The sequence below is a fragment of the Tursiops truncatus genome, chromosome 2 (genome assembly GCF_011762595.2).
Source record: "Tursiops truncatus isolate mTurTru1 chromosome 2, mTurTru1.mat.Y, whole genome shotgun sequence".
Taxonomy (NCBI): domain Eukaryota; kingdom Metazoa; phylum Chordata; class Mammalia; order Artiodactyla; family Delphinidae; genus Tursiops; species Tursiops truncatus.
In genome coordinates, this window is record NC_047035.1 from 149,032,461 (window position 1) to 149,059,495 (window position 27,035).

Sequence of the window (27,035 nt, forward strand, 5' to 3'; positions counted from 1 at the left end):
GGGGGACCTAGGGCTGGTGCTGCCCCACTTCTGAGTCTCCCCTCCTGCACCCCATGTCACCCCACTTCTGAGTCTCCCCTCCTGCACTCCATGTCCCCCCACTGCTGGGTCCCCCCTGCAACCCGGTACCCCACCTTCTGAGTCTCCCCTCCTGCACCCCATGTCCCCCCAGGTCTGAGTCACCCCACCTTCACCCCTTGTCCCCCCAGTTCTGAGTGTGCACCCTATGTGCCCCACTTCTGAATCTCCCCTCCTGCACCCCAGGTCCCCCCACTTCTGAGTCTCCCCTCCTGCACCCTCTGTCCCCCCACTACTGAGTCTCCCCTCCTGTACCCCATGTCCCCCCACTTTTGAGTCTGCACCCCATGTGCCCCACTTCTGAGTCTCCCCTCCTGCACCCCATGTCCCCCTACTTCTGGGTCTCCCCTCCTGCACCCCATGTCCCCCCACTTCTGAGTCACCCCAACTTCACCCCTTGTCCCCCCAGTTCTGAGTCTCCCCTCCTGCACCCCATGTCCCCCTACTGCTGCTGTGTCCCCCCTCCTGCACCCCAGGCACCCCAGTTCTTACTCTGTCTTCACCTAGCTGATTCATTCCCCTGCCTCAGTTAATCTACTGTTGATTCCTCGTAGTGTATTTTTCATTTCAATTGTATACGTTCTTCACCTGTGTTTGGTTTCTCCTTTATATTTTCTAACTCCGTGTGAAAACCTTGAAATTTCTTGCTCCGTTCATCAGTTCTTACCCGAGTTCTTTGATCATCTTTATGATCATTACCTCACACTCTCTATCGGATAGATTGCCGATCTCTACTTCACTTAGTTTTTCTCCTGGGGTTTTCATCTTATTCCTTCCACATGGTCCTCTATCACCTAATTTTGCCTAATTTTCAGTTTTCATTTCTGTGCACTTGGTAGGTTGGTTACATTTCCTAATCTTGGAGAAGTTGCCTTTTGCAGGAGATGTCCTGTACATCCCAGCTGCACACTTGCCTCTGGTCACCAGAGCTGTATGCTTTAGGGGTGTCCCCTGTGTGAGCTATGTGGCTCCTTCTGTTTTGGTGAGCTGACTGCTGAGGGCAGTCTTGTAGGTATGGTCGGCCCCTGGTCTGGTTGGTTGTGAGCCCCTGCTTTATGCCCAGGCTGCCAGCTACGGTTGGAGGGGTCAGGTCACAAGGCAGCTGGCTGTGGAACCCTGGGTGGTCTCGGGGCTAGTGCTGGCTCACTGGTGGGCAGAGCCAGGTTCTGGGGTGTGTGTTTGCAGGGTTCCCAGATCCAGTGTCAGCCTGCTGGTGGATTGGGCCAGTTCCTGACACAGCTGGCTGCAGCTTCTGGGGTGTCCCAAAGCTAGTACTGGTCTGAAGGTGGGTGGGGCTGACTGAGGAGTCCAGAACTCTCAGAGCTGGTGTCAGCCTGCTGGTGGTGGGTTTAGGACCCAGGGGTCCTGGAGTTTGTGCCAGCCTGCCTGTATGTTGGCTGGGTCCCGACAAGTCAGGGTGTGGTGCTGAGGTGGTTCTGCAGTGGGTGTCCACCTGCTGGTGGGTGAAGCCAGGTCCTGGTGCTAGTTCTGTACCCTGTTGTGTGGACCAGGTCCCGAGTCTCTGGCTGCAGGGCTCAGTGTCCCAGAGTCTGTGTCAGAACACTAGTTGGTGGGGTCAAAGCTCAGGGGGACCTAGGGCTGGTGCTGCCCCACTTCTGAGTCTCCCCTCCTGCACCCCATGTCACCCCGCTTCTGAGTCTCCCCCCCTGCACTCCATGTCCCCCCACTGCTGGGTCCCCCCTGCAACCCGGTACCCCACCTTCTGAGTCTCCCCTCCTGCACCCCTTGTCCCCCCAGTTCTGAGTGTGCACCCTATGTGCCCCACTTCTGAATCTCCCCTCCTGCACCCCAGGTCCCCCCACTTCTGAGTCTCCCCTCCTGCACCCTCTGTCCCCCCACTACTGAGTCTCCCCTCCTGTACCCCATGTCCCCCCACTTCTGAGTCTGCACCCCATGTGCCCCACTTCTGAGTCTCCCCTCCTGCACCCCATGTCCCCCTACTTCTGGGTCTCCCCTCCTGCACCCCATGTCCCCCCACTTCTGAGTCACCCCAACTTCACCCCTTGTCCCCCCAGTTCTGAGTCTCCCCTCCTGCACCCCATGTCCCCCTACTGCTGCTGTGTCCCCCCTCCTGCACCCCAGGCACCCCAGTTCTTACTCTGTCTTCACCTAGCTGATTCATTCCCCTGCCTCAGTTAGTCTACTGTTGATTGCTCCTAGTGTATTTTTCATTTCAGTTGTATACGTTCTTCACCTGTGTTTGGTTTCTCCTTTATATTTTCTAACTCCGTGTGAAAACCTTGAAATTTCTTGCTCCGTTCATCAGTTCTTACCCGAGTTCTTTGATCATCTTTATGATCATTACCTTAAACTCTCTATCGGATAGATTGCCGATCTCTACTTCACTTAGTTTTTCTCCTGGGGTTTTCATCTTATTCCTTCCACATGGTCCTCTATCACCTAATTTTGCCTAATTTTCAGTTTTCATTTCTGTGCATTTGGTTGGTTGGTTACATTTCCTGATCTTGGAGAAGTTGCCTTTTGCAGGAGATGTCCTATACATCCCAGCTGCACACTTGCCTCTGGTCACCAGTACTGTATGCTTTAGGGGTGTCCCCTGTGTGAGTTATGTGGCTCCTTCTGTTTTGGTGAGCTGACTGCTGAGGGCAGTCTTGTAGGTATGGTCGGCCCCTGGTCTGGTTGGTTGTGAGCCCCTGCTTTATGCCCAGGCTGCCAGCTACGGTTGGAGGGGTCAGGTCACAAGGCAGCTGGCTGTGGAACCCTGGGTGGTCTCGGGGCTAGTGCTGGCTCACTGGTGGGCAGAGCCAGGTTCTGGGGTGTGTGTTTGCAGGGTTCCCAGATCCAGTGTCAGCCTGCTGGTGGATTGGGCCAGTTCCTGACACAGCTGGCTGCAGCTTCTGGGGTGTCCCAAAGCTAGTACTGGTCTGAAGGTGGGTGGGGCTGACTGAGGAGTCCAGAACTCTCAGAGCTGGTGTCAGCCTGCTGGTGGTGGGTTTAGGACCCAGGGGTCCTGGAGTTTGTGCCAGCCTGCCTGTATGTTGGCTGGGTCCCGACAAGTCAGGGTGTGGTGCTGAAGTGGTTCTGCAGTGGATGTCCACCTGCTGGTGGGTGAAGCCAGGTCCTGGTGCTAGTTCTGTACCCTGTTGTGTGGACCAGGTCCCGAGTCTCTGGCTGCAGGGGCTCGGTGTCCCAGAGTCTGTGTCAGAACACTAGTTGGTGGGGTCAAAGCTCAGGGGGACCTAGGGCTGGTGCTGCCCCACTTCTGAGTCTCCCTTCCTGCACCCCATGTCACCCCGCTTCTGAGTCTCCCCTCCTGCACTCCATGTCCCCCCACTGCTGGGTCCCACCTGCAACCCGGTACCCCACCTTCTGAGTCTCCCCTCCTGCACCCCAGGTCCCCCCAGGTCTGAGTCACCCCACCTTCACCCCTTGTCCCCGCAGTTCTGAGTGTGCACTCTATGTGCCCCACTTCTGAATCTCCCCTCCTGCACCCCAGGTCCCCCCACTTCTGAGTCTCCCCTCCTGCACCCTCTGTCCCCCCACTACTGAGTCTCCCCTCCTGTACCCCATGTCCCCCCACTTTTGAGTCTGCACCCCATGTGCCCCACTTCTGAGTCTCCCCTCCTGCACCCCATGTCCCCCTACTTCTGGGTCTCCCCTCCTGCACCCCATGTCCCCCCACTTCTGAGTCACCCCAACTTCACCCCTTGTCCCCCCAGTTCTGAGTCCCCTCCTGCACCCCATGTCCCCCTACTGCTGCTGTGTCCCCCCTCCTGCACCCCAGGCACCCCAGTTCTTACTCTGTCTTCACCTAGCTGATTCATTCCCCTGCCTCAGTTAATCTACTGTTGATTGCTCGTAGTGTATTTTTCATTTCAGTTGTATACGTTCTTCACCTGTGTTTGGTTTCTCCTTTATATTTTCTAACTCCGTGTGAGAACCTTGAAATTTCTTGCTCCGTTCATCAGTTCTTACCCGAGTTCTTTGATCATCTTTATGATCATTACCTCACACTCTCTATCGGATAGATTGCCGATCTCTACTTCACTTAGTTTTTCTCCTGGGGTTTTCATCTTATTCCTTCCACATGGTCCTCTATCACCTAATTTTGCCTAATTTTCAGTTTTCTTTTCTGTGCATTTGGTAGGTTGGTTACATTTCCTGATCTTGGAGAAGTTGCCTTTTGCAGGAGATGTCCTATACATCCCAGCTGCACACTTGCCTCTGGTCACCAGAGCTGTATGCTTTAGGGGTGTCCCCTGTGTGAGCTATGTGGCTCCTTCTGTTTTGGTGAGCTGACTGCTGAGGGCAGTCTTGTAGGTATGGTCGGCCCCTGGTCTGGTTGGTTGTGAGCCCCTGCTTTATGCCCAGGCTGCCAGCTACGGTTGGAGGGGTCAGGTCACAAGGCAGCTGGCTGTGGAACCCTGGGTGGTCTCGGGGCTAGTGCTGGCTCACTGGTGGGCAGAGCCAGGTTCTGGGGTGTGTGTTTGCAGGGTTCCCAGATCCAGTGTCAGCCTGCTGGTGGATTGGGCCAGTTCCTGACACAGCTGGCTGCAGCTTCTGGGGTGTCCCAAAGCTAGTACTGGTCTGAAGGTGGGTGGGGCTGACTGAGGAGTCCAGAACTCTCAGAGCTGGTGTCAGCCTGCTGGTGGTGGGTTTAGGACCCAGGGGTCCTGGAGTTTGTGCCAGCCTGCCTGTATGTTGGCTGGGTCCCGACAAGTCAGGGTGTGGTGCTGAAGTGGTTCTGCAGTGGGTGTCCACCTGCTGGTGGGTGAAGCCAGGTCCTGGTGCTAGTTCTGTACCCTGTTGTGTGGACCAGGTCCCGAGTCTCTGGCTGCAGGGCTCGGTGTCCCAGAGTCTGTGTCAGAACACTAGTTGGTGGGGTCAAAGCTCAGGGGGACCTAGGGCTGGTGCTGCCCCACTTCTGAGTCTCCCCTCCTGCACCCCATGTCACCCCGCTTCTGAGTCTCCCCCCCTGCACTCCATGTCCCCCCAGTGCTGGGTCCCCCCTGCAACCCGGTACCCCACCTTCTGAGTCTCCCCTCCTGCACCCCATGTCCCCCCAGGTCTGAGTCACCCCACCTTCACCCCTTGTCCCCCCAGTTCTGAGTGTGCACCCTATGTGCCCCACTTCTGAATCTCCCCTCCTGCACCCCAGGTCCCCCCACTTCTGAGTCTCCCCTCCTGCACCCTCTGTCCCCCCACTACTGAGTCTCCCCTCCTGTACCCCATGTCCCCCCACTTCTGAGTCTGCACCCCATGTGCCCCACTTCTGAGTCTCCCCTCCTGCACCCCATGTCCCCCTACTTCTGGGTCTCCCCTCCTGCACCCCATGTCCCCCCACTTCTGAGTCACCCCAACTTCACCCCTTGTCCCCCCAGTTCTGAGTCTCCCCTCCTGCACCCCATGTCCCCCTACTGCTGCTGTGTCCCCCCTCCTGCACCCCAGGCACCCCAGTTCTTACTCTGTCTTCACCTAGCTGATTCATTCCCCTGCCTCAGTTAGTCTACTGTTGATTGCTCCTAGTGTATTTTTCATTTCAGTTGTATACGTTCTTCACCTGTGTTTGGTTTCTCCTTTATATTTTCTAACTCCGTGTGAAAACCTTGAAATTTCTTGCTCCGTTCATCAGTTCTTACCCGAGTTCTTTCATCATCTTTATGATCATTACCTTAAACTCTCTATCGGATAGATTGCCGATCTCTACTTCACTTAGTTTTTCTCCTGGGGTTTTCATCTTATTCCTTCCACATGGTCCTCTATCACCTAATTTTGCCTAATTTTCAGTTTTCATTTCTGTGCATTTGGTAGGTTGGTTACATTTCCTGATCTTGGAGAAGTTGCCTTTTGCAGGAGATGTCCTATACATCCCAGCTGCACACTTGCCTCTGGTCACCAGAGCTGTATGCTTTAGGGGTGTCCCCTATGTGAGCTATGTGGCTCCTTCTGTTTTGGTGAGCTGACTGCTGAGGGCAGTCTTGTAGGTATGGTCGGCCCCTGGTCTGGTTGGTTTTGATCCCCTGCTTTATGCCCAGGCTGCCAGCTACGGTTGGAGGGGTCAGGTCACAGGGCAGCTGGCTGTGGAACCCTGGGTGGTCTCGGGGCTAGTGCTGGCTCACTGGTGGGCAGAGCCAGGTTCTGGGGTGTGTGTTTGCAGGGTTCCCAGATCCAGTGTCAGCCTGCTGGTGGATTGGGCCAGTTCCTGACACAGCTGGCTGCAGCTTCTGGGGTGTCCCAAAGCTAGTACTGGTCTGAAGGTGGGTGGGGCTGACTGAGGAGTCCAGAACTCTCAGAGCTGGTGTCAGCCTGCTGGTGGTGGGTTTAGGACCTAGGGGTCCTGGAGTATGTGCCAGCCTGCCTGTATGTTGGCTGGGTCCCGACAAGTCAGGGTGTGGTGCTGAGGTGGTTCTGCAGTGGGTGTCCACCTGCTGGTGGGTGAAGCCAGGTCCTGGTGCTAGTTCTGTACCCTGTTGTGTGGACCAGGTCCCGAGTCTCTGGCTGCAGGGCTCGGTGTCCCAGAGTCTGTGTCAGAACACTAGTTGGTGGGGTCAAAGCTCAGGGGGACCTAGGGCTGGTGCTGCCCCACTTCTGAGTCTCCCCTCCTGCACCCCATGTCACCCCGCTTCTGAGTCTCCCCTCCTGCACTCCATGTCCCCCCACTGCTGGGTCCCCCCTGCAACCTGGTACCCCACCTTCTGAGTCTCCCCTCCTGCACCCCATGTCCCCCCAGGTCTGAGTCACCCCACCTTCACCCCTTGTCCCCCCAGTTCTGAGTGTGCACCCTATGTGCCCCACTTCTGAATCTCCCCTCCTGCACCCCAGGTCCCCCCACTTCTGAGTCTCCCCTCCTGCACCCTCTGTCCCCCCACTACTGAGTCTCCCCTCCTGTACCCCATGTCCCCCCACTTCTGAGTCTGCACCCCATGTGCCCCACTTCTGAGTCTCCCCTCCTGCACCCCATGTCCCCCTACTTCTGGGTCTCCCCTCCTGCACCCCATGTCCCCCCACTTCTGAGTCACCCCAACTTCACCCCTTGTCCCCCCAGTTCTGAGTCTCCCCTCCTGCACCCCATGTCCCCCTACTGCTGCTGTGTCCCCCCTCCTGCACCCCAGGCACCCCAGTTCTTACTCTGTCTTCACCTAGCTGATTCATTCCCCTGCCTCAGTTAGTCTACTGTTGATTGCTCCTAGTGTATTTTTCATTTCAGTTGTATACGTTCTTCACCTGTGTTTGGTTTCGCCTTTATATTTTCTAACTCCGTGTGAAAACCTTGAAATTTCTTGCTCCGTTCATCAGTTCTTACCCGAGTTCTTTGATCATCTTTATGATCATTACCTTAAACTCTCTATCGGATAGATTGCCGATCTCTACTTCACTTAGTTTTTCTCCTGGGGTTTTCATCTTATTCCTTCCACATGGTCCTCTATCACCTAATTTTGCCTAATTTTCAGTTTTCATTTCTGTGCATTTGGTTGGTTGGTTACATTTCCTGATCTTGGAGAAGTTGCCTTTTGCAGGAGATGTCCTATACATCCCAGCTGCACACTTGCCTCTGGTCACCAGAGCTGTATGCTTTAGGGGTGTCCCCTGTGTGAGCTATGTGGCTCCTTCTGTTTTGGTGAGCTGACTGCTGAGGGCAGTCTTGTAGGTATGGTCGGCCCCTGGTCTGGTTGGTTGTGAGCCCCTGCTTTATGCGCAGGCTGCCAGCTACGGTTGGAGGGGTCAGGTCACAAGGCAGCTGGCTGTGGAACCCTGGGTGGTCTCGGGGCTAGTGCTGGCTCACTGGTGGGCAGAGCCAGGTTCTGGGGTGTGTGTTTGCAGGGTTCCCAGATCCAGTGTCAGCCTGCTGGTGGATTGGGCCAGTTCCTGACACAGCTGGCTGCAGCTTCTGGGGTGTCCCAAAGCTAGTACTGGTCTGAAGGTGGGTGGGGCTGACTGAGGAGTCCAGAACTCTCAGAGCTGGTGTCAGCCTGCTGGTGGTGGGTTTAGGACCCAGGGATCCTGGAGTTTGTGCCAGCCTGCCTGTATGTTGGCTGGGTCCCGACAAGTCAGGGTGTGGTGCTGAAGTGGTTCTGCAGTGGGTGTCCACCTGCTGGTGGGTGAAGCCAGGTCCTGGTGCTAGTTCTGTACCCTGTTGTGTGGACCAGGTCCCGAGTCTCTGGCTGCAGGGCTCGGTGTCCCAGAGTCTGTGTCAGAACACTAGTTGGTGGGGTCAAAGCTCAGGGGGACCTAGGGCTGGTGCTGCCCCACTTCTGAGTCTCCCCTCCTGCACCCCATGTCACCCCGCTTCTGAGTCTCCCCCCCTGCACTCCATGTCCCCCCAGTGCTGGGTCCCCCCTGCAACCCGGTACCCCACCTTCTGAGTCTCCCCTCCTGCACCCCATGTCCCCCCAGGTCTGAGTCACCCCACCTTCACCCCTTGTCCCCCCAGTTCTGAGTGTGCACCCTATGTGCCCCACTTCTGAATCTCCCCTCCTGCACCCCAGGGCCCCCCACTTCTGAGTCTCCCCTCCTGCACCCTCTGTCCCCCCACTACTGAGTCTCCCCTCCTGTACCCCATGTCCCCCCACTTCTGAGTCTGCACCCCATGTGCCCCACTTCTGAGTCTCCCCTCCTGCACCCCATGTCCCCCTACTTCTGGGTCTCCCCTCCTGCACCCCATGTCCCCCCACTTCTGAGTCACCCCAACTTCACCCCTTGTCCCCCCAGTTCTGAGTCTCCCCTCCTGCACCCCATGTCCCCCTACTGCTGCTGTGTCCCCCCTCCTGCACCCCAGGCACCCCAGTTCTTACTCTGTCTTCACCTAGCTGATTCATTCCCCTGCCTCAGTTAGTCTACTGTTGATTGCTCCTAGTGTATTTTTCATTTCAGTTGTATACGTTCTTCACCTGTGTTTGGTTTCTCCTTTATATTTTCTAACTCCGTGTGAAAACCTTGAAATTTCTTGCTCCGTTCATCAGTTCTTACCCGAGTTCTTTGATCATCTTTATGATCATTACCTTAAACTCTCTATCGGATAGATTGCCGATCTCTACTTCACTTAGTTTTTCTCCTGGGGTTTTCATCTTATTCCTTCCACATGGTCCTCTATCACCTAATTTTGCCTAATTTTCAGTTTTCATTTCTGTGCATTTGGTAGGTTGGTTACATTTCCTGATCTTGGAGAAGTTGCCTTTTGCAGGAGATGTCCTATACATCCCAGCTGCACACTTGCCTCTGGTCACCAGAGCTGTATGCTTTAGGGGTGTCCCCTGTGTGAGCTATGTGGCTCCTTCTGTTTTGGTGAGCTGACTGCTGAGGGCAGTCTTGTAGGTATGGTCGGCCCCTGGTCTGGTTGGTTGTGAGCCCCTGCTTTATGCCCAGGCTGCCAGCTACGGTTGGAGGGGTCAGGTCACAAGGCAGCTGGCTGTGGAACCCTGGGTGGTCTCGGGCTAGTGCTGGCTCACTGGTGGGCAGAGCCAGGTTCTGGGGTGTGTGTTTGCAGGGTTCCCAGATCCAGTGTCAGCCTGCTGGTGGATTGGGCCAGTTCCTGACACAGCTGGCTGCAGCTTCTGGGGTGTCCCAAAGCTAGTACTGGTCTGAAGGTGGGTGGCGCTGACTGAGGAGTCCAGAACTCTCAGAGCTGGTGTCAGCCTGCTGGTGGTGGGTTTAGGACCCAGGGGTCCTGGAGTTTGTGCCAGCCTGCCTGTATGTTGGCTGGGTCCCGACAAGTCAGGGTGTGGTGCTGAGGTGGTTCTGCAGTGGGTGTCCACCTGCTGGTGGGTGAAGCCAGGTCCTGGTGCTAGTTCTGTACCCTGTTGTGTGGACCAGGTCCCGAGTCTCTGGCTGCAGGGCTCAGTGTCCCAGAGTCTGTGTCAGAACACTAGTTGGTGGGGTCAAAGCTCAGGGGGACCTAGGGCTGGTGCTGCCCCACTTCTGAGTCTCCCCTCCTGCACCCCATGTCACCCCGCTTCTGAGTCTCCCCCCCTGCACTCCATGTCCTCCCACTGCTGGGTCCCCCCTGCAACCCGGTACCCCACCTTCTGAGTCTCCCCTCCTGCACCCCTTGTCCCCCCAGTTCTGAGTGTGCACTCTATGTGCCCCACTTCTGAATCTCCCCTCCTGCACCCCAGGTCCCCCCACTTCTGAGTCTCCCCTCCTGCACCCTCTGTCCCCCCACTACTGAGTCTCCCCTCCTGTACCCCATGTCCCCCCACTTCTGAGTCTGCACCCCATGTGCCCCACTTCTGAGTCTCCCCTCCTGCACCCCATGTCCCCCTACTTCTGGGTCTCCCCTCCTGCACCCCATGTACCCCCACTTCTGAGTCACCCCAACTTCACCCCTTGTCCCCCCAGTTCTGAGTCTCCCCTCCTGCACCCCATGTCCCCCTACTGCTGCTGTGTCCCCCCTCCTGCACCCCAGGCACCCCAGTTCTTACTCTGTCTTCACCTAGCTGATTCATTCCCCTGCCTCAGTTAGTCTACTGTTGATTGCTCCTAGTGTATTTTTCATTTCAGTTGTATACGTTCTTCACCTGTGTTTGGTTTCGCCTTTATATTTTCTAACTCCGTGTGAAAACCTTGAAATTTCTTGCTCCGTTCATCAGTTCTTACCCGAGTTCTTTGATCATCTTTATGATCATTACCTTAAACTCTCTATCGGATAGATTGCCGATCTCTACTTCACTTAGTTTTTCTCCTGGGGTTTTCATCTTATTCCTTCCACATGGTCCTCTATCACCTAATTTTGCCTAATTTTCAGTTTTCATTTCTGTGCATTTGGTTGGTTGGTTACATTTCCTGATCTTGGAGAAGTTGCCTTTTGCAGGAGATGTCCTATACATCCCAGCTGCACACTTGCCTCTGGTCACCAGAGCTGTATGCTTTAGGGGTGTCCCCTGTGTGAGCTATGTGGCTCCTTCTGTTTTGGTGAGCTGACTGCTGAGGGCAGTCTTGTAGGTATGGTCGGCCCCTGGTCTGGTTGGTTGTGAGCCCCTGCTTTATGCCCAGGCTGCCAGCTACGGTTGGAGGGGTCAGGTCACAAGGCAGCTGGCTGTGGAACCCTGGGTGGTCTCGGGGCTAGTGCTGGCTCACTGGTGGGCAGAGCCAGGTTCTGGGGTGTGTGTTTGCAGGGTTCCCAGATCCAGTGTCAGCCTGCTGGTGGATTGGGCCAGTTCCTGACACAGCTGGCTGCAGCTTCTGGGGTGTCCCAAAGCTAGTACTGGTCTGAAGGTGGGTGGCGCTGACTGAGGAGTCCAGAACTCTCAGAGCTGGTGTCAGCCTGCTGGTGGTGGGTTTAGGACCCAGGGGTCCTGGAGTTTGTGCCAGCCTGCCTGTATGTTGGCTGGGTCCCGACAAGTCAGGGTGTGGTGCTGAAGTGGTTCTGCAGTGGGTGTCCACCTGCTGGTGGGTGAAGCCAGGTCCTGGTGCTAGTTCTGTACCCTGTTGTGTGGACCAGGTCCCGAGTCTCTGGCTGCAGGGCTCGGTGTCCCAGAGTCTGTGTCAGAACACTAGTTGGTGGGGTCAAAGCTCAGGGGGACCTAGGGCTGGTGCTGCCCCACTTCTTAGTCTCCCCTCCTGCACTCCATGTCCCCACACTCCTGGGTCCCCTCTCCTGCATCCCATATCCCCCCACTGCTGGGTCCCTCCTCCTATACCCCATGTCCCCTCACTTCTGTCTCCCCTTCTGTACCCCAGGCTCCCCACTACTTCGTCCACCCTCCCACACCCCCTGTCCCCCCTCTGCTGGATCCCTTTCACTGCTCGTTCCCCTCTCCTGCACCCCATGTTCCCCCTCTGCTGGGTCCCGCCTTCTGCCTCCCAGGCCCCCACTTCTGAGTCCCCCCTCCTTCAACCCAGGCCCCCACTTCTGTGTCCCTCTTCCTGCACCCCAGGATCCCACTTATGAGTCTCGCTTCCTGTACCCCATGTCCCCTCACTGCTGTGTCCCCCCTTCACTCGTCCCCCCATTGCTGGGTCCCCCTTCCTGCACCCCTGGTGCTCCACTTCTGCTTCTCCCTTCCTGCGCCCCACGGCCCCCACTGCTCTGTCGCCCCTCCTGCACCCTATGTCCCCCCACTGCTGTGTCCCCTCTCCTGTTCCCCATGTCCCCCACTCCTGGGTCCCCTTTCCTATACCCCAGGGTCCCTACTTCTGAGTCTCCCCTCTTGTACTCCATGTGTCCCCACTGCTGGGGCCCCCCTCCTGCACTCCAGGTGCCCCTTCTGATTGTCCCCTCCTGCACCCCATGTCCCCCCACTGCTGGGTCACCCCTCCTCCATCCCATATACCCCCACTACTGGGTTCCCCCTCCTGCACCTCATGTCCCCCCACTTGTTAATCTCCCCTCTTGCACCCCATGTTCCCCACTTTTTAGTCTGCATTGACCACATCCATGCAGGTTCCCTCTGACCGTGTGCCCACCTTGGTTCAGGCTCTCCATAGCTCGCTGGTGCTGTTGAAGGAGAGCAATAGCTACCCTGAGTTTTGTGTCCCCATTTATGTGGTGCCCGCCACCATTAGCAACAACGTCCCAGGCACAGACCTGAGCGTGGGCTGTGACACCTTCCTGAATGTGGTCATGGAGGTAAGAGCTTCTCTGTTTGCCTTTGTGGTTTGTTTCTTTGCTGCAAGAAGACAGCCCATCAGGTGGAACCCGTAGGGTCTGTTTTTCCCCCTCCAGGAGAAACGGAAGGGGGACCCCATCCGATCTTCCAGGACAAATGAACCCAGTTTACCATCAGCTCAAGTTTGCGTCACTTCACACCCAGCTTCTCTGTCTCTGGGTCGGAGAGGTCAGCCTCCCCGTGCTGACTAAAAATAGGCTGTTCCATGGGTGCTCTGGGTGATCCCTGTTCCTGCACCCCCTGGACCAGAGGCCTGAGGCGCCTCCCACTGTGGTGAGGCTGCTGCCTGGTCCCCAGGTGACGAGCTGGCTGCGTGGTCCACTGGAGGAGACGGAACATGGAGCAGGTTGGGGCGGGGGAGTCCAGCGGACTACGGGCCATGGGGAGGAGACGCCCTTCCTTGTGGTGTGAGGGCACTGCCCTCGGGCGCTTCACCTGCAGCCCCTCCCCTCCGCATCCAAGTGGGGGTCCAGCAGCTCAGGTGTCACCCGCGCTCTGTCTGCGGGGCCAGCGCCTCCGAGCCCCGCCCACCCGGCTTCTGCTCTGGGGCGTGTCCTGCCCCATCGAGACCCCACCCCCGCAGAGGTTCAGAGCCCCCTGTGCTGAAGGGTTCTCGCGCTCAGCTGGGCACAGACCCCTGGAAATGAGCAATTCAGTGCAGGCTCTGACTGCAAGGTGGGGAGGCCGTCACCAGGATCTCCGCCGTCCAGGCCGACGGGTACGTCTGGGGCATTCTGCTCCCCAAGATGGGGGCTCTGTGGGCCCAACACGTAGCCTCTCCACTTCCATCAGGTAGCACATTGGGCTTTATGTTTACAACACCCATGTGGCAAAATGTGAGCAGTTCTGGGACTTTGAATAACTTGAGGATTTTCCTACACTGGAGAATTCCCAGGGATTTTTCTTGGGGAATCCTTTGTCCCCACCAGAGGGCGCCAGCGCTGGACGAGAGGGGATGTTCCCGCAGTGGCCATGGAGTCAGGGCTGGTCCGCGCCGGGCAGGGGCGTCGGCCCTCCTGGATGCCCTCCTCTCACCCCAGAAATCAGAGCCAGCCGGCCCTGTACCACCCACCAGGGACTGGGGCGCACGGTCCTGCGGCCTCTTCCATGCCAGCCCTGCTCTCAGCAATTGGATGAGACGCTGCCGGGACGACTTGCTATTTTTAGATCAAGTGAACTCAAGCCTCAGACACAACCTGGGTGAATGAGAGAGTTGACAGGGGTTTAAGCGCCTGGCTCCCCGGGGCTCCCAGCTGCCCAGGCCGGGTCAACTGCCAGGCGCCCGCGGTGGCTCCCTCTTCACCGTCCCCGAGTCGGGGCCGAGACGCAGGTACTTGCCTCAGAGGAGAGGGGCTTTGCTGTCAGGTGGTTACAATGCTGCTCTCTGCGATAGTGACAGTGACTCTCCGCCTTCAGTGTCAGGATGGGTCAGGAAAGGAACCCACATGACCTGCAGCTTGGGAGGGGCCTGTACACCCCCAGCCCTGAATTCCTCTGAGACAAAGACCAGGCAGGAAGGTTTAAGTGCTCGAAGGCCACATAAAGGAGCCCGTGGAAACCCTCCCGCCTCCTGTGACCCCCGCACTGCCGGGAACCCACATCCCCGCCTAAGTACCGGGAAGACAAGATGGGTCGCGTTGATGCGATTTCTTCTTCCTATCTTGGCTCCTGGAGAACGCAGAGCTGCCCACCGGCTGAAGCGCGCACTGAATTTTGATTAAATCAATCTAACTCTTTGGGGAGGGTGACGATCCATCAAACACATTGAAAGTATAGTAAGGAATAGATGGAAGGGAGCCTGTGTTTGTTCATCAAAATGCTCCTTCTCGTTTAACCCGAAGCACTGGAGTGAGGACCTCCACATGGGTGGTGTTATACTTTGGTGCACAAACCTGTTTTCCGCGAAACGTGACCCCTGGTCTCCCAAGCCCCCACCCCCCATTTAAGATTTCATTCTGGACTCAGAGCTGTTCGGACTGATTTAGGGAACCCTGTACAGTTACCCGTGACTGGTTGATGGATGGGGCAGGATGCTGCCTGCTTTTCTTTCTTTCATTGTCAGACACTTACTGAGCGCTGACTGTGTGATTCCCGTCTTCATGGGATTTGCAGTCTAGCGAGGAAGGCACCCCACCCCCGAATCAGAGAATTACTGAGTTGCAGAAACCTGTGCTGTGGTGACTCCTGTGGAGAGAGGCCTCGAGGTGTCACCAGAGCCCCTGGCAGAGGGGACCTGCAGTCCTGGCGACCACGCATGCTGAATTTCATTCCCACATAACGGCTCAGTCTCAGGTTCCAGGCACGAGGCCCTGGGTGTCTTTGGGGGCCGCAGTCCAGCCCCAACGAGCAGGCTGTGAGAGGCCCCTGGGGCAGGCAGCGGGGGAGACTGGTGTGATGCTCCTGAAGGGCTGAGCGAGGCCAGATGCAGACACGAGCGTGTGTGGTGGACAGACCAGGGCAGGGGTCTTGCAGGCTCCCCCGAGAGAGGACGGTGGCTGGATGGGTTTCTGTGTCCCTGAGGGCCCGGTGCAGGCGTTTCCTTGGGGTGGGGGCGTGGGGGGGACGACCATCTGCATATCGGCGAGTCTTCCGGGGGCAGGTCTGGAACCATCGTCTGGCTCTGGGGAGAGATGCCCCACGGGAAGTAGTCCAGGGATAGACTGAGGACAGCCAGGTCCAAGCGTCCACGGGGCTTTCCAGGAGAAAATAAAGCAAGGGATTTGCCCGCTGCCCTAGCCCGACAAGCCCGGCAGCGCAGCCCCACGAGGCCGCGGGCAGAGGGCGCAGGGGCCCCAGCGCACCGACCGAGGTCAGGGCCGGGCTGTAGGATGATGTCCCACGTGGCCTGACCGTGTCCTTCTGTGCAGACGTGTGACCGCATCAAGCAGTCGGCCAGCGGGACCAAGCGCCGCGTCTTCATCATCGAGACCATGGGGGGCTACTGCGGCTACCTGGCCAACATGGGGGCGCTGGCTGCCGGCGCCGATGCCGCCTACATCTTCGAGGAGCCTTTCGACATCCGGGACCTGCAGGTACGCGGACACAGGGCTGGGGGCGCTGCCGCCTGATGGGTCGACAGAGGCGTTGGTGATGCGCCAGGTTCGGGCACCCGCCGCCACCCCCCTCGTCTGACAGCACTCACGCCAGTGACGCGTTAGGGCTCTGTCCGCAGTGACAGGGTAACAGCAGGAACAGACACATTTCCGGGCACCTGCTGCTCTTTAACCCCAGCTTGTAAGTTTCTGTCTCTTACACTCTTGTCTACGAAGCAGTTATCGCCCTTCCTGGGAAGGCCCCACACCCACAGGGATGCGGACGTGTTCAGGGGAGCCGGTGCTTTGCCGGCTGATGGCTACGGATGTCCAGGCTGTGGGGTACACACAAGGCCAGAGCTCGGGTGTCCCTGTGGGGCTGAGTGGGGCGAAATGTGCAGCAGCTGGAGGACAGCACCCCTGCCCAGAGGAGCCCCTCGTCCCCTGGGACCGCAGGACGTAATGAGGGCTGCCCGGCGCCCACCGGGGAGGCTTGACCAGGCAGGGACGCAGCAAAGTAGGTGTTTTCAGCTAAAACCAGGACAGGAAATACACTCACTACCTGCAGCGTGCTTCTTTCTAAAAATGTTTGCTTTTGTGTCACTCTCTCCCTTTCTTGCACATTTCCTTTCTCAAGACACAACAGTCCTTCCTTAGAAAATTTGTGCACCGATTTGAGTCTCTAGGTTTCTCCTGGCCTGAAAATGCTTGGTAGGCAGTTTTACGAGTTTCTGTATAAAGTCAGGTAACAGGTATTTTCCTCTGAGATAGAAAACACTGTCATGGAAATGGATCAGGAGCCGTGGAGGAAAGTAGCAGCTCTAGGCGAGTACATGGAATACACACACTGATGTGTTCAAGGGAAACCGTTCATCTGGGCAAGCGTTTCTCATGGACGCCATGCGTGGCACTGACTCAGTGACACCCCCCTCCCCCTGCCGTGGCCGTGGGCTGCTGGGTTACAGGTTCCCTGGTGTTTGTCACTAGCTGATACGTCACGCGTCTGCTGTCCTCTCCGCTACGAGGTGAACTCGGAGCAGCTGCCCCGACTTCCCCGCTGCCACTGTCACAGGGCCGGACAGTACCCGGCACACAGTAGGCGCTTAATGAAAGTGTCCTAAGGGAACAACACTCTTTCCTAGTCCAACGTGGAGCACCTGACGGAGAAGATGAAGACCACCATCCAGAGGGGACTCGTGCTCAGGTAAGGGGCCTCTGGCTGCCCCCAGTTGCGCCCCGGCTGCTCAGAAAGAACCCGCTTCGCCTAACCCACCGCGAGCGACCACTTCTCTGCACAATATCCCTCTGAATCCTGGAGAAATGAGCGGAGTCACTGTGCTGCTTTGTGTTCAGAATTGCAGGCATTTAAATAATTGGACGGTGATTTTTAAAAATTCATTTTTGCTGTGTAGTCAGTTTTCTTGTTTAAGATTCTGCAAGTCATTTCTTTAAGCCACTGACCTTAATAGAGAAGGCCATGTGCAGCAGCGGGCAGGATGGGAGCGAGCTGCCATGTCTTTCAGGAACGAGAGCTGCAGTGAGAACTACACCACCGACTTCATCTACCAGCTCTACTCAGAGGAGGGCAAGGGGGTGTTCGACTGCAGGAAGAACGTGCTGGGTCACATGCAGCAGGTGGGCCGTGGGCTAGGGAGGCGGCCAGATGCTTGTGACTTTTCTCAGATGGGTGTCCTACTTTAGCCATTTTGGAAAAGAATGTGTATTCATGGGTAAATTCCAAGATGATTAAAATCAACATCTGAACTGTGTTATTGTTACACCAGATATCACCAGCCTCAGGAATCCTTTCCACTGTTTGTGATATCTGGGCAGATGGGCTTTTTAAGGAAAACCATCCACTTTCATATAAATAGTGACACCAGTTGAGTGGATAGACATTCAAATTTCAGGCCTTATTGATCCAGTTTCAGGCCTTATTACCCATTTAAATTGGAATCTCAGACAGATGATACTTCTTTGAGATTTCCATCAAATTGGAGCGATTTGGGAAGAATCTTGGGGTACACATATAAATGCACCCAGACGACAAGGCAGGCGGTGGGTGTGGAGGGACCCGGTCCCCTGACAGCAGGCCTGTCCATCACCACCACTCAGTCCTGTGTCTTAGGAACTTGTAGCTCAGGGCCCATTAATGCACTGAATCCCCTGAAACTACATAATGGACTGGTGGGCGTGTGTGCACCTTTGTGAAAGCGAGCCCACAGAGTTGATCAGATTCTTAAAGGAACCGTGACCACCCCTCCCCACCCGCGTAACCTACCCCAAAACAAGGTTAAGGAATCCTGCTAAAGATTCTAAAATAACAGAGATGTTCCTTGACCGGTTGGTTGATTAAAAAAGCCTCCTCCTTCGGGGAAGCACTGAGATGCCTGAGGGGCTGGGCTTTGGCTGCAGGAGTTATGGGGTTTGTTTTGGTTTGTTTGGTCCCAGCCATATACAAGGAGATAGAAATATGCAACAAAACCCCCCCAAAACCCATATTTACAAATTTGAGTCTCTCAGAAATGTGATGTGAATTTTGTTAAATAGTCATTTTAATTTCTATTCCATTTTAAAAAACTAACAGCCAGAAAGGTGTCGCTGTGTAACTAACATTCAGGTAATTCTAACCACCAACAGGGTGGGGCGCCTTCTCCATTTGATAGAAACTTTGGAACCAAAATCTCCGCCAGAGCCATGCAGTGGATCAGCGCGAAGCTGAAGGAGCCGGCGGGGAGAGGTACCAAGTGGGCAGCGGGGCGGCCGCAGCGCTGGGGGGGCCGTGCTCTGGGTCCCCGTTTCTCCCTGGCTTCCACCCAGCCTTGGACTGCATGGGACAGAATCAGCTCTCACTCAACTCTGTGGCTGCTGCTTAAGACTCAGGTTATAATTAGGAATAAAAGTAATTAATGAAACAAAATGCTCATTACTGAGGGAGGTGTTCCAGTCACGTGGCAACATCTGTCTTCCTTTAATGGAAAACTGCCAGCTCGTGAGCGTAAGGTCAGATCTTAACAAAGGGCACCGTGAAACAGAGGAAAGCTTCAAGGGAGCTTCATTAGGGAGCGCTCCCAGGCGAGGTTCACTGGTCCGAGAGAAAGGGGCCAGAAGTCGCACCCGGGCGAGGGTTGGGCAAGACTTTATAGGGGAAGGGAAAGGGGTGTGGTGAATCTGGGAGGGCGCAGGGTATTCCTTATTTGGTGGTCTTTTGGGGTATCCTGGGGGACCGTTAGTCCCGCCCCTCGAAAGGCGGGAAGGCTGGGCCGGGTGCAAAGTCCCCAGGTCAGTTCCTGGAACTGGGTGGTCCAGAATGTCTCCAGGGCAGTTTCTGGAACTGGGTGGTCCGGAGAGTTTCGGTCTGATGCAACCTGTGAATCTGCTTGTGTTCCCCTGCCTCGGGCCAGTTGGCCTTACGGTGAGGGCTCCGCTAGCAAGACCCCAGATGGGAGCTTTCCTGGCTGTGTTTCTTTGCCTCGTGGACGCTCTGAACTGGCTTTTACTTAAGATACTTGGCTTCTTCATTGATTCCTTATGGCCTCTCTTTTTGGAGAAAATGACGGAGGATGGGGAGGTGCCTGGACTATGTCCTCCTTGGTGGGTCCTCTCTCCACATTTGACTCCGTCCTGTCCCACTGGCAGCAAGCTCGGGATTTGGTGATGTCATTCCCCGGCTCTCCTTCAGGGTTTGACCTCGTAGGATTAAACCTTCCAAGGCTCTGGTTTTGTGGTTTAGGTGAGAGAAGCACAGAGTGCGTTTCCCTGTAGGGCCGGCTTCTGAGACCATTGCTGTGGCCCACCCTGGCCTCTCCGGCCACCCGGCCCAACCAGGGCCTCTGGATCCTGCCCTGACCCTGGGCCGGGTTCTTCAGACCAGTCTCACCCACCCCAGGCTCGCCTGCAGGACGAGATCCCCTCCCTTCCTGGGCCACACCCGATGGATCCGTCACCTTTGAAGTATTGCTGTGATGCTGGGTGGGACTTGGGTGGGACTGAGACAGGCCCCACCCCCACCCCCACCGTGGCTGTAAGTGGCTAAACCTCTAGGTTATGAGGGAAATGCCAGGACCTTCCTGCCTATGGGTCATTCTTGTTTATTCTGTTACTGCTTCATGTTATCCGACGATTTCTTGTTTGTCTATATCATCTTAGGATTTAAAAATATTTTGATTTTAGAGGGATTTTTAATATTTTATAAGGAAGTCCGTATTTTATATTGTTAAAGTCACATGTTGCAGACGTGTGTCTCCCATTTGTGGCAAACCCTGTCATTTTCTGCAAGGTTATCTTTTAATGAGGCGCTCTTAATTTTTTTAACATTCATTTTATTTTTAAGTTTTTTGGCCACACTGGGTCTTAGCTGCGGCACATGGGATCTCTCGTTGTGGCATGCAGGCTTCTCTCTAGTTGTGGCATGTGGGTTCCAGGGTGCGTGGGCTGTAGTTTGCGGCACGCGGCACAAGCTCGGAAGTTGTGGCGCCTGGGCTTAGCTGCCCTGTGGTGTGTGGGAACCTAGTTCCCCAACCAGGGATCGAACCCATGTCCCCTGCATTGGAAGGCGGATTCTCTACCACTGGACCACCAGGGAAATCCCAAGTGCTCTTCATCTTAATGTACCCAATTTTTTTAACTTTGTCCTTGAAAATTTGAGCTTTTTGTGTTACTAAAATATTCACCTTTTACATTTAGCTGTCTAATCCACTTGAACTGATATGTAGTTTAAGGTGTAATATTTTCCATGTGTACAGTTATTTGCGTGCCAGTCATTGAAAAATCCGTTTTTTTCCCCTACCCTGCAATATAAACTCCATCATAGACCAGGTATCCAAAAACTTAAGGCACTATTTTTGGATTGTTAGGTTGATGTTTTGGCATTCAGTTACCGATCTGTGCCAATGTTCCAGTTTTGTGAACAATTACTAATATCTAGTAGGGCAAGTCCTACCTGGGCCTTCTTCCAGTTTTGGCTATTCCTGGCCCTTTGTATCAAGGTCCATCAATTCTGTTGGATTTTTTGTTTTGGGGGTGGTGGTGGTTACATTTAAATAATAAATCATTTGGAGGAAGAACTGACATTTTTAAAGTATTGAACTTCTAACTCATGAACATTTAATCTCCATATATTTAGGCCTTTTGTTATATTAAAGCATCGTTTTACATAAAGATCTTGCATATCTTTTGATAAGTTTATTCCTGACTTAGTGATTTTAAAAATAAATTATTGTATGGGACTTCCCTGGTGGTGCAGTGGTTAAGAATCCCCCTACCAATGCAGGGGACACGGGTTCAATCCCTGGTCTGGGAAGTTCCCACATGCTGCAGAGCAACTAAGCCTGTGCACCACGACTACTGAGCCCGTGCGCCTACAGCCTTGTGCTTTGCAACAACAGAAGCCACCGCAATGAGAAGCCCACGTGCCACAACAAAGAGTAGCCCCCGCTCACCACAACTAGGGAAAGCCTGCGAGCAGCAATGAAGACCCAATGCAGCCAAAAATAAATAAATTTATTAAAAATATATATTATTGCAAATGGTATTAGTTTCTTATAGCTGGTGTACAGAAACAACTCATTTTTGTACACTGATTTTTGCAATCTGTAACTTTCTACACACTCAATTCTAGTAATTTGTAGATAGTTTTTTGGTTCTTATTATCCACACATATGGCATCTGTATACAACCTTTTAGTTTTTTCCTTGATACTTTTTGTGGGTGTTTGTGTTCCCTCCAGAGAAATCCTGACATAGTGACAGCAGAACTCCTGTCTTGTTCTCGACCCTAATGGCACAAGGAACGCCTTCAATGTTTCATGACTGAGAATTCTTACTAATATTTAACTGAAGTCTTTCTTTCTGCAACTTACTATTTGCTGATGGTCTTTAATAGTTACTGGATACCTCTGATGTTAAGTAGTTTTTCAGTTGTGAAGGCTATGATAATAGCACTTGCGTCGAATGAGACGGTCACTTGAACTTCCTTCAGCCGACTTGCTAGTGCTAAGGCCACCTCGCCTTCCTGGGGTGCGCCCCTGACACCCCCGGCTGTGCATGCTCTTCTCATTGCAGGCTGGCCCCATCCGCTCTGTCCATTGTGGTGGGGGTGGGCAGCCTTGTTCTAGCGTCTAAGAGGCTGGGGTGGGGGGATTCCCCGGGCAGAGCATTTCTAAGGCAACTTTTGTTTTGATTTTTGGATGTTTGCTAAACCTCTACCTGCATCCCAGCTCTGCTTTCTGTGCAGGGAAAGCTGACAGCTGAATTTCTTCAGTGTTTATAGACCTGCTGGTGTTTGTTCCTTGAATCTGTCTTTTATCTTCCACGAAGTTCTAAATTTTCAGAAAATTTAGCATGAAAATCTTTGTAATACCCTCTTCTTTTCAGTGCCCGCAGCACTTCGTCCTCCCTTCACTCTAGACGTTGGTTATTTGTGCCGATACCTTGACTTCACCCCCTCATTTTCTTACATCATTTTTCTGTTTTATAGGAAGAAGATTTGTAAGTGACGATTCCGTCTGTGTGCTGGGAATAAGCAAAAGAAACCTGCTCTTCCAGCCCGTGGCCGAGCTGAAGGAGGAGACGGACTTCGTGTAAGTGCACGGGGCCCTGTGGGAGGGAGCGGGAGGGAGGCCTGCTGGGTGGGGGGCCCAGGCCCTGCTCAGCTGCCCCTCCCCCTCCCACAGGCACAGGATCCCCAAGGAGCAGTGGTGGCTGAAGCTGCGGCCCCTCATGAAGATCCTGGCCAAGTACAAGGCCAGCTTCGAGGTGTCGGACGCGGGCCCGCTGGAGCCCATGCAGCCTCGTGGGCCCGAGGAGCCTGCCACCATCTAGACGCCCCACCTGCCCATTTTGTAACGTTTAAGTTATTTATGAGCACTTTACGTGAGCATCGTCCAAGTGAACCCTGAGCGCGGCCCACCTTCCCCATCCCCTGGCCCCCCGCACGGGGTGTCAGCTGTGCTGTCTTGTGTGTCCTGCTTCACAAACTGGCTCCCGCAGAATTAAATGTTTGCTAAAAGCCAACCACAGTGCCCGGTTTCTTTGTTTTCTAAGTGGGAGTTGAAAACCTCAGGGTGTGAGTGGCTCTCAGGGTTTTGTCGGCAGATACAGGCACATGTTTTCTAGAGAACTGGGGAGCCAGGAGACAGGCAAGGACAGAGGCACCCGGAGGAAAGAGGTGGCACTCTGACTGGCAGGCGCGTGGGTGACTCACCAAGTGCACCGGGAGGGCCCTGGACCAGGGCGCCAGGTAAGGTGATACCCCCCGGGGGGGGGGGCAGGGGTGGATGCGCACCTGAGTCTTTAGACATGAGCTGAGTCTGCCCCTGCTGTGCACCTGCAGGAGGCGGAGGAGGGGATTCAGTTCCTTTCAAGGCAGGGCCGGCAGTTTCCTTTCTGTCCGACAGCCTGACGGGGTGGAGGAGTCAGATCCCGGAGTCAGAGTTGATGCTGTTCCCCAGCCCCACGTCCTCCAGGCCTGTCCACCACAGCCGCGGCCTTGGTGCAGCCCCGCCGCCAGGGTGAGTGGAGAGCAGACGTCGGGACACCTCTGTCCCTTTGCTCGTGCATTTCCATAAAGGCCCTAAAAACTGCTTTAACAAAAAGTGATTTAAAATAATAATGACTATAAAGCATAGGTAGGTCAGAGTCACCTTTTATTTTTAAAATACATGTTCTAGGATTAACAGGTAAAATAAGCATTCATAGCATTAGAAAGTCTTAAAAACTATAATCTGTGCATCTCTGGCACTTATTTCCTTCTTCAAGACAAGAGTTTTCGTCTGACTTGCCAGGCAAAATCATAAGAATGATAAATACATATATATGATCACATATACATATGATCAAGAGTTTTGCAAAAAAATAATAAAGGTCAGAAAAGCACAGAGCTCAGTGTCAGGAGGCCTAAGGCTGGGCCAAGTCCCATGGAGTCAGGGTCATCTGCTATCTCACTATCCACGACGGGTCCTTGGCGATGCTCTCATTGTCTGGTCCCAGCAGAGCCATGCCATGTGTGCTCCTCCCAGCGCCCAGGTACCTGCAGGTGGATGGGTGGGGGTCACCCAGGCAGCAGCAGGGGGCACAGGGTCTGGGCACTAAACCACCTGGCCCCTACTCACCTGTTGCTCACGTCAACCAGATCTTCGTGGCTGACAGCGAAGAGCTGCTCGCGGTGCGCCTGCTTCGCCTCATCTGAGAGGCCATACAGGAAGCAGTCCAGGCCTGAGTGAGCACAAGCGATATGATGGAGTGGCATGTGGCCACCTTGGCCCTTTACAGCCTGTTTCCACCAAAGGTCACACCGCTGCCCGTCACGCGCCCGCAGCACGCTCTCCTCCCGACTTGGCTGAGACGCACGGTCTCGTGGAGGCTGGGATGGCGCGAGCCCGGGGAGCCGCGTGGGGTCCCGGCTGTTGACACTACGGCTCGAGGCACGTTACCTACGCCAGATACCTTTGTCTGAAGGAGCCACCGGAGCATCCACGGCGGCGAAGACAGAGAGCTTTGCCTCATTGATGTCCTGCTGCGTGAACCTCCCAGACTTGGCCCAGTCGATGGCCTTCAGGAAGGACTGCAGCGTCTCCGTGGAATGCGGGTCCCTGGAGACCCAAGGAGTCAGACTCACATGTTTGGCAGAAAAAGTATAGGGGACACCCAGGCATGACTTCAGTTCTTCCATGCTTCGGGGTTGTTAATGCTGTTTTAACAGTCCAGACAACCCAGCACTCTGGAAATTAACATGTGGCCACACAAGCCACCGACACTCTCCGTGCAGACCTCACCTGTCACCCGCACTTCGCCACCTGATCACTGACTACACCACTGTGACCCAGGACAGGAGAGCCGGGGGACCGGCCGGAAGGAACAGAAGACGCTCATAACATGCACCCAGACGGCACAATGATCACCTCAGAGGCCAGTTTCCGGGGTCCTCCCCTGAACAGAAAGAGCTCCAAGGCCCCTCATTCTCACGTGCATGTCCTGAGGGCATCTTGTGGGAAACGCCTCATTTTTCATGTCCCTCAAGACCCGCAGCCCCCGCATGACCACATCAGTCCATGTCACGGGACATGAAGCAGTCGGGGCCAGAGAGAAACCCTCCATCTCGGACGTGCCAGAGAGGCAGCAGGGCCACAGAACAGAGACGTAAAAGGGCGGAACAGTCTGGGCCTGAAGACCTAGCCCAGCCCCGGAGAGCTTCCAGGTCATCTCCTTACACACCCTGGTTACCAAACCCCAGAGCTATTTTCTGTCTCCTCCCGCTGTCCCTAAGGCCTGCAGCCTAAACGACCTTGCTGGGTGGGGTTACACGCCGGCCCAGCGACGACAGGCGAAGCGTTTTTCTGAAGTTCACTCCGCCTGTGAGAACACTGGGGCCAGACGGCCCGACTCACCTGTACGAGTAGAGCGTGAAGATCCCGCCGTAGCTGAGTCTGGCGCCTCCACCATAAGCACCGCCTTTTTCTCGAATCTCCGTGTGCAAGAATTTAGCTGTCATCAAGCGTGCCAGGATCTTGAGACTGAAAAGATGAAAAAAACCTGAGTTAAAAACAACGCAGCTGGCAGGGCAGTACTAAATATATAACACACAGTAACCCAAGACAATGGCAAGTGTGTCTGAGAACAAAATTAGAACCAAGTAAAGTGATACATACATCATGACCCTTTTTAAATTTTAAAATAGGAGAAAAATGTGAGGAAGATGAACTTTCAGACGCTTGGGTGACAGGGGTGGGACAGGAACGTCCCTCCTGCTCGACCTGCCGCGGCACACGGAACGTTTAGCAGTGAGTGGTTTCCATGATGCAGGCAAACGTGTGGCCCATCACTTACTTAAACCCCTGCGTCAGCTGTGCACTCACGCGTGTACACACGAGGCGTCCCTCCCTCAGAAAACACTCCAACAGCGTGAGCTTCTATCAGGGGTCCCACGTCCCCATGACTTCCATCGTGAGCAGTGACAGCTGCTGCCCCAGCACAGCCGAGGTGGTTCCGGAAGGACAGCAGCCAGGCCGACCCGACGGGGGACTTGCCCACTCATGCCCCCCAGCCCCCTGACTGGTCTTTTCTACAACAGAGCAGTCGACTCAGGCAGAGGGGACGCGGGTGGAGGAGTGAACCCGAGGCTCCAGGAGAGGGTGGAGACCCCATGCAGATAGGCCCTGATCCCCAACAGGGATGGGGGGGGGTCCACCCTCCACGCATTTTTTCAGAAACTTATTTCTGTTACGTAAGGGCAATTATAAAATACAGAAGAATGGAAAAAACACCTATAATCCCAGCACCCAGGAGTAGGTACCTCTTGTTTTTGTTTCTGAACCTACATCTTTCTATTCAACTACATCTTTCTATTCAACATTGAAACACACGTTCCTACTCCTGATGGCCTGGCAGAGTGTCTGATTCCTGTAAACACGGAAACAAGCTGATGGAAAAGCGGAGCTGTGATGACACTTCCCACAGACACACTTTCCCGTGAGCCCGGCGGCAGCGCCGCGCTCCACACCTGCTCTGCACCCACCATTAAGCGTCCCGGCGGCGCCCCACACCCTCGCACCTGGCGTGGGCCGGGGCCGCGTACGGGGCAGTCCGGATACACTCGGCTACGTAGTTGACCGGGAACGGGAGCTGGAAGTGCGTCTTCAGCGGGCAGGGCTTGAAGGTGGGGTCCTAGGGGCAGAGGCCGTCACCACGTGTGGCCCAGGGGCCAGCTGGGCAGGTGCCCCGAGTACCCAGCCCCCCCGCACTGCGACGCCCTGGGTGGCACCAGCCACGTCCCCACACGTAACAGCCAGGCACTGATGACCTCGTCCTGCACCACCTCACCTCACAGCTGAATGAGGTATCCTACCCCCAACCCAGACTCCCCTGGGACCATCTCATGCCACGCCATTCCCAGGGCAGTGTGTGTGATCTTGCTCGGTCACTCCCCAAGGACAAGCCAGGCCAGCCACCAGAGCTCAGGGGCAGCAGGGCGCACAGGAGGGGAGGTGACCCCTATGTGGCAGTGACGTTTAAACACAGGTGGACTGAACACAAGGCGTCCACAGACAGCACCTAGTGGTCCTACCCGACACCGCCCAGCTGGTGACGGAAGGGCCCACGGATGCGCAGCGGGCAGGGCATTAAGCAGAAGGGACTCACCGTCACCAGCTTCCTCGTGAATGGGGAGTGCCTGCCAGGTCCCTTAGGTGCAGGTTTCTGAAAGTAAAGTTTCCCAGAGAAATGAGTAAATACCTAAGCTCACGTGGGCAGGTAAGGTACGTTCCAGGAAGTGCACAGAGCTCACGACAAGCGTCAGGGCACATCTGCTCAAGGCTTCAAGCTCTGAGGCTGCTGCATCCCCA

General features: G+C 55.2%; 2 protein-coding genes across 10 annotated transcripts in view; one reads left to right on the plus strand and one right to left on the minus strand.

Annotated features, from left to right (window-relative positions):
- Positions 1-22,710, plus strand: part of PFKP (phosphofructokinase, platelet) — a 102,091-nt gene extending 79,381 nt beyond the window's left edge. For all 3 annotated transcript variants that reach the window (XM_073801502.1, XM_019945858.3, XM_073801501.1), the window contains 6 exons: positions 15,533-15,697; positions 16,840-16,901; positions 17,221-17,332; positions 18,338-18,437; positions 22,175-22,277; positions 22,371-22,710. In XM_073801502.1, coding sequence (XP_073657603.1) covers positions 15,533-15,697; positions 16,840-16,901; positions 17,221-17,332; positions 18,338-18,437; positions 22,175-22,277; positions 22,371-22,518 — 690 coding nt within the window. In that variant the 3' untranslated portion in view covers positions 22,519-22,710. The remainder of the gene's footprint in view (positions 1-15,532; positions 15,698-16,839; positions 16,902-17,220; positions 17,333-18,337; positions 18,438-22,174; positions 22,278-22,370) is intronic.
- Positions 22,711-23,325: 615 nt separating this feature from the next.
- PITRM1 (pitrilysin metallopeptidase 1) overlaps positions 23,326-27,035 on the minus strand; it is a 31,555-nt gene continuing 27,845 nt past the window's right edge. For 4 of the 7 annotated variants that reach the window (XM_019945854.3, XM_073801499.1, XM_019945856.3 and 1 more), the window contains 6 exons: positions 26,833-26,889; positions 26,246-26,358; positions 25,083-25,208; positions 24,142-24,287; positions 23,808-23,910; positions 23,326-23,725 (listed from right to left, as the gene is read on the minus strand). In XM_019945854.3, the coding sequence (XP_019801413.1) occupies positions 23,632-23,725; positions 23,808-23,910; positions 24,142-24,287; positions 25,083-25,208; positions 26,246-26,358; positions 26,833-26,889 (639 nt within the window). In that variant the 3' untranslated portion in view covers positions 23,326-23,631. Of the gene's footprint in view, positions 23,726-23,807; positions 23,911-24,141; positions 25,209-26,209; positions 26,359-26,832; positions 26,890-27,035 lie in introns of those variants that run through there. The other 3 variants (XR_002178498.3, XM_019945855.3, XM_073801500.1) reach the window with 3 other exon arrangements.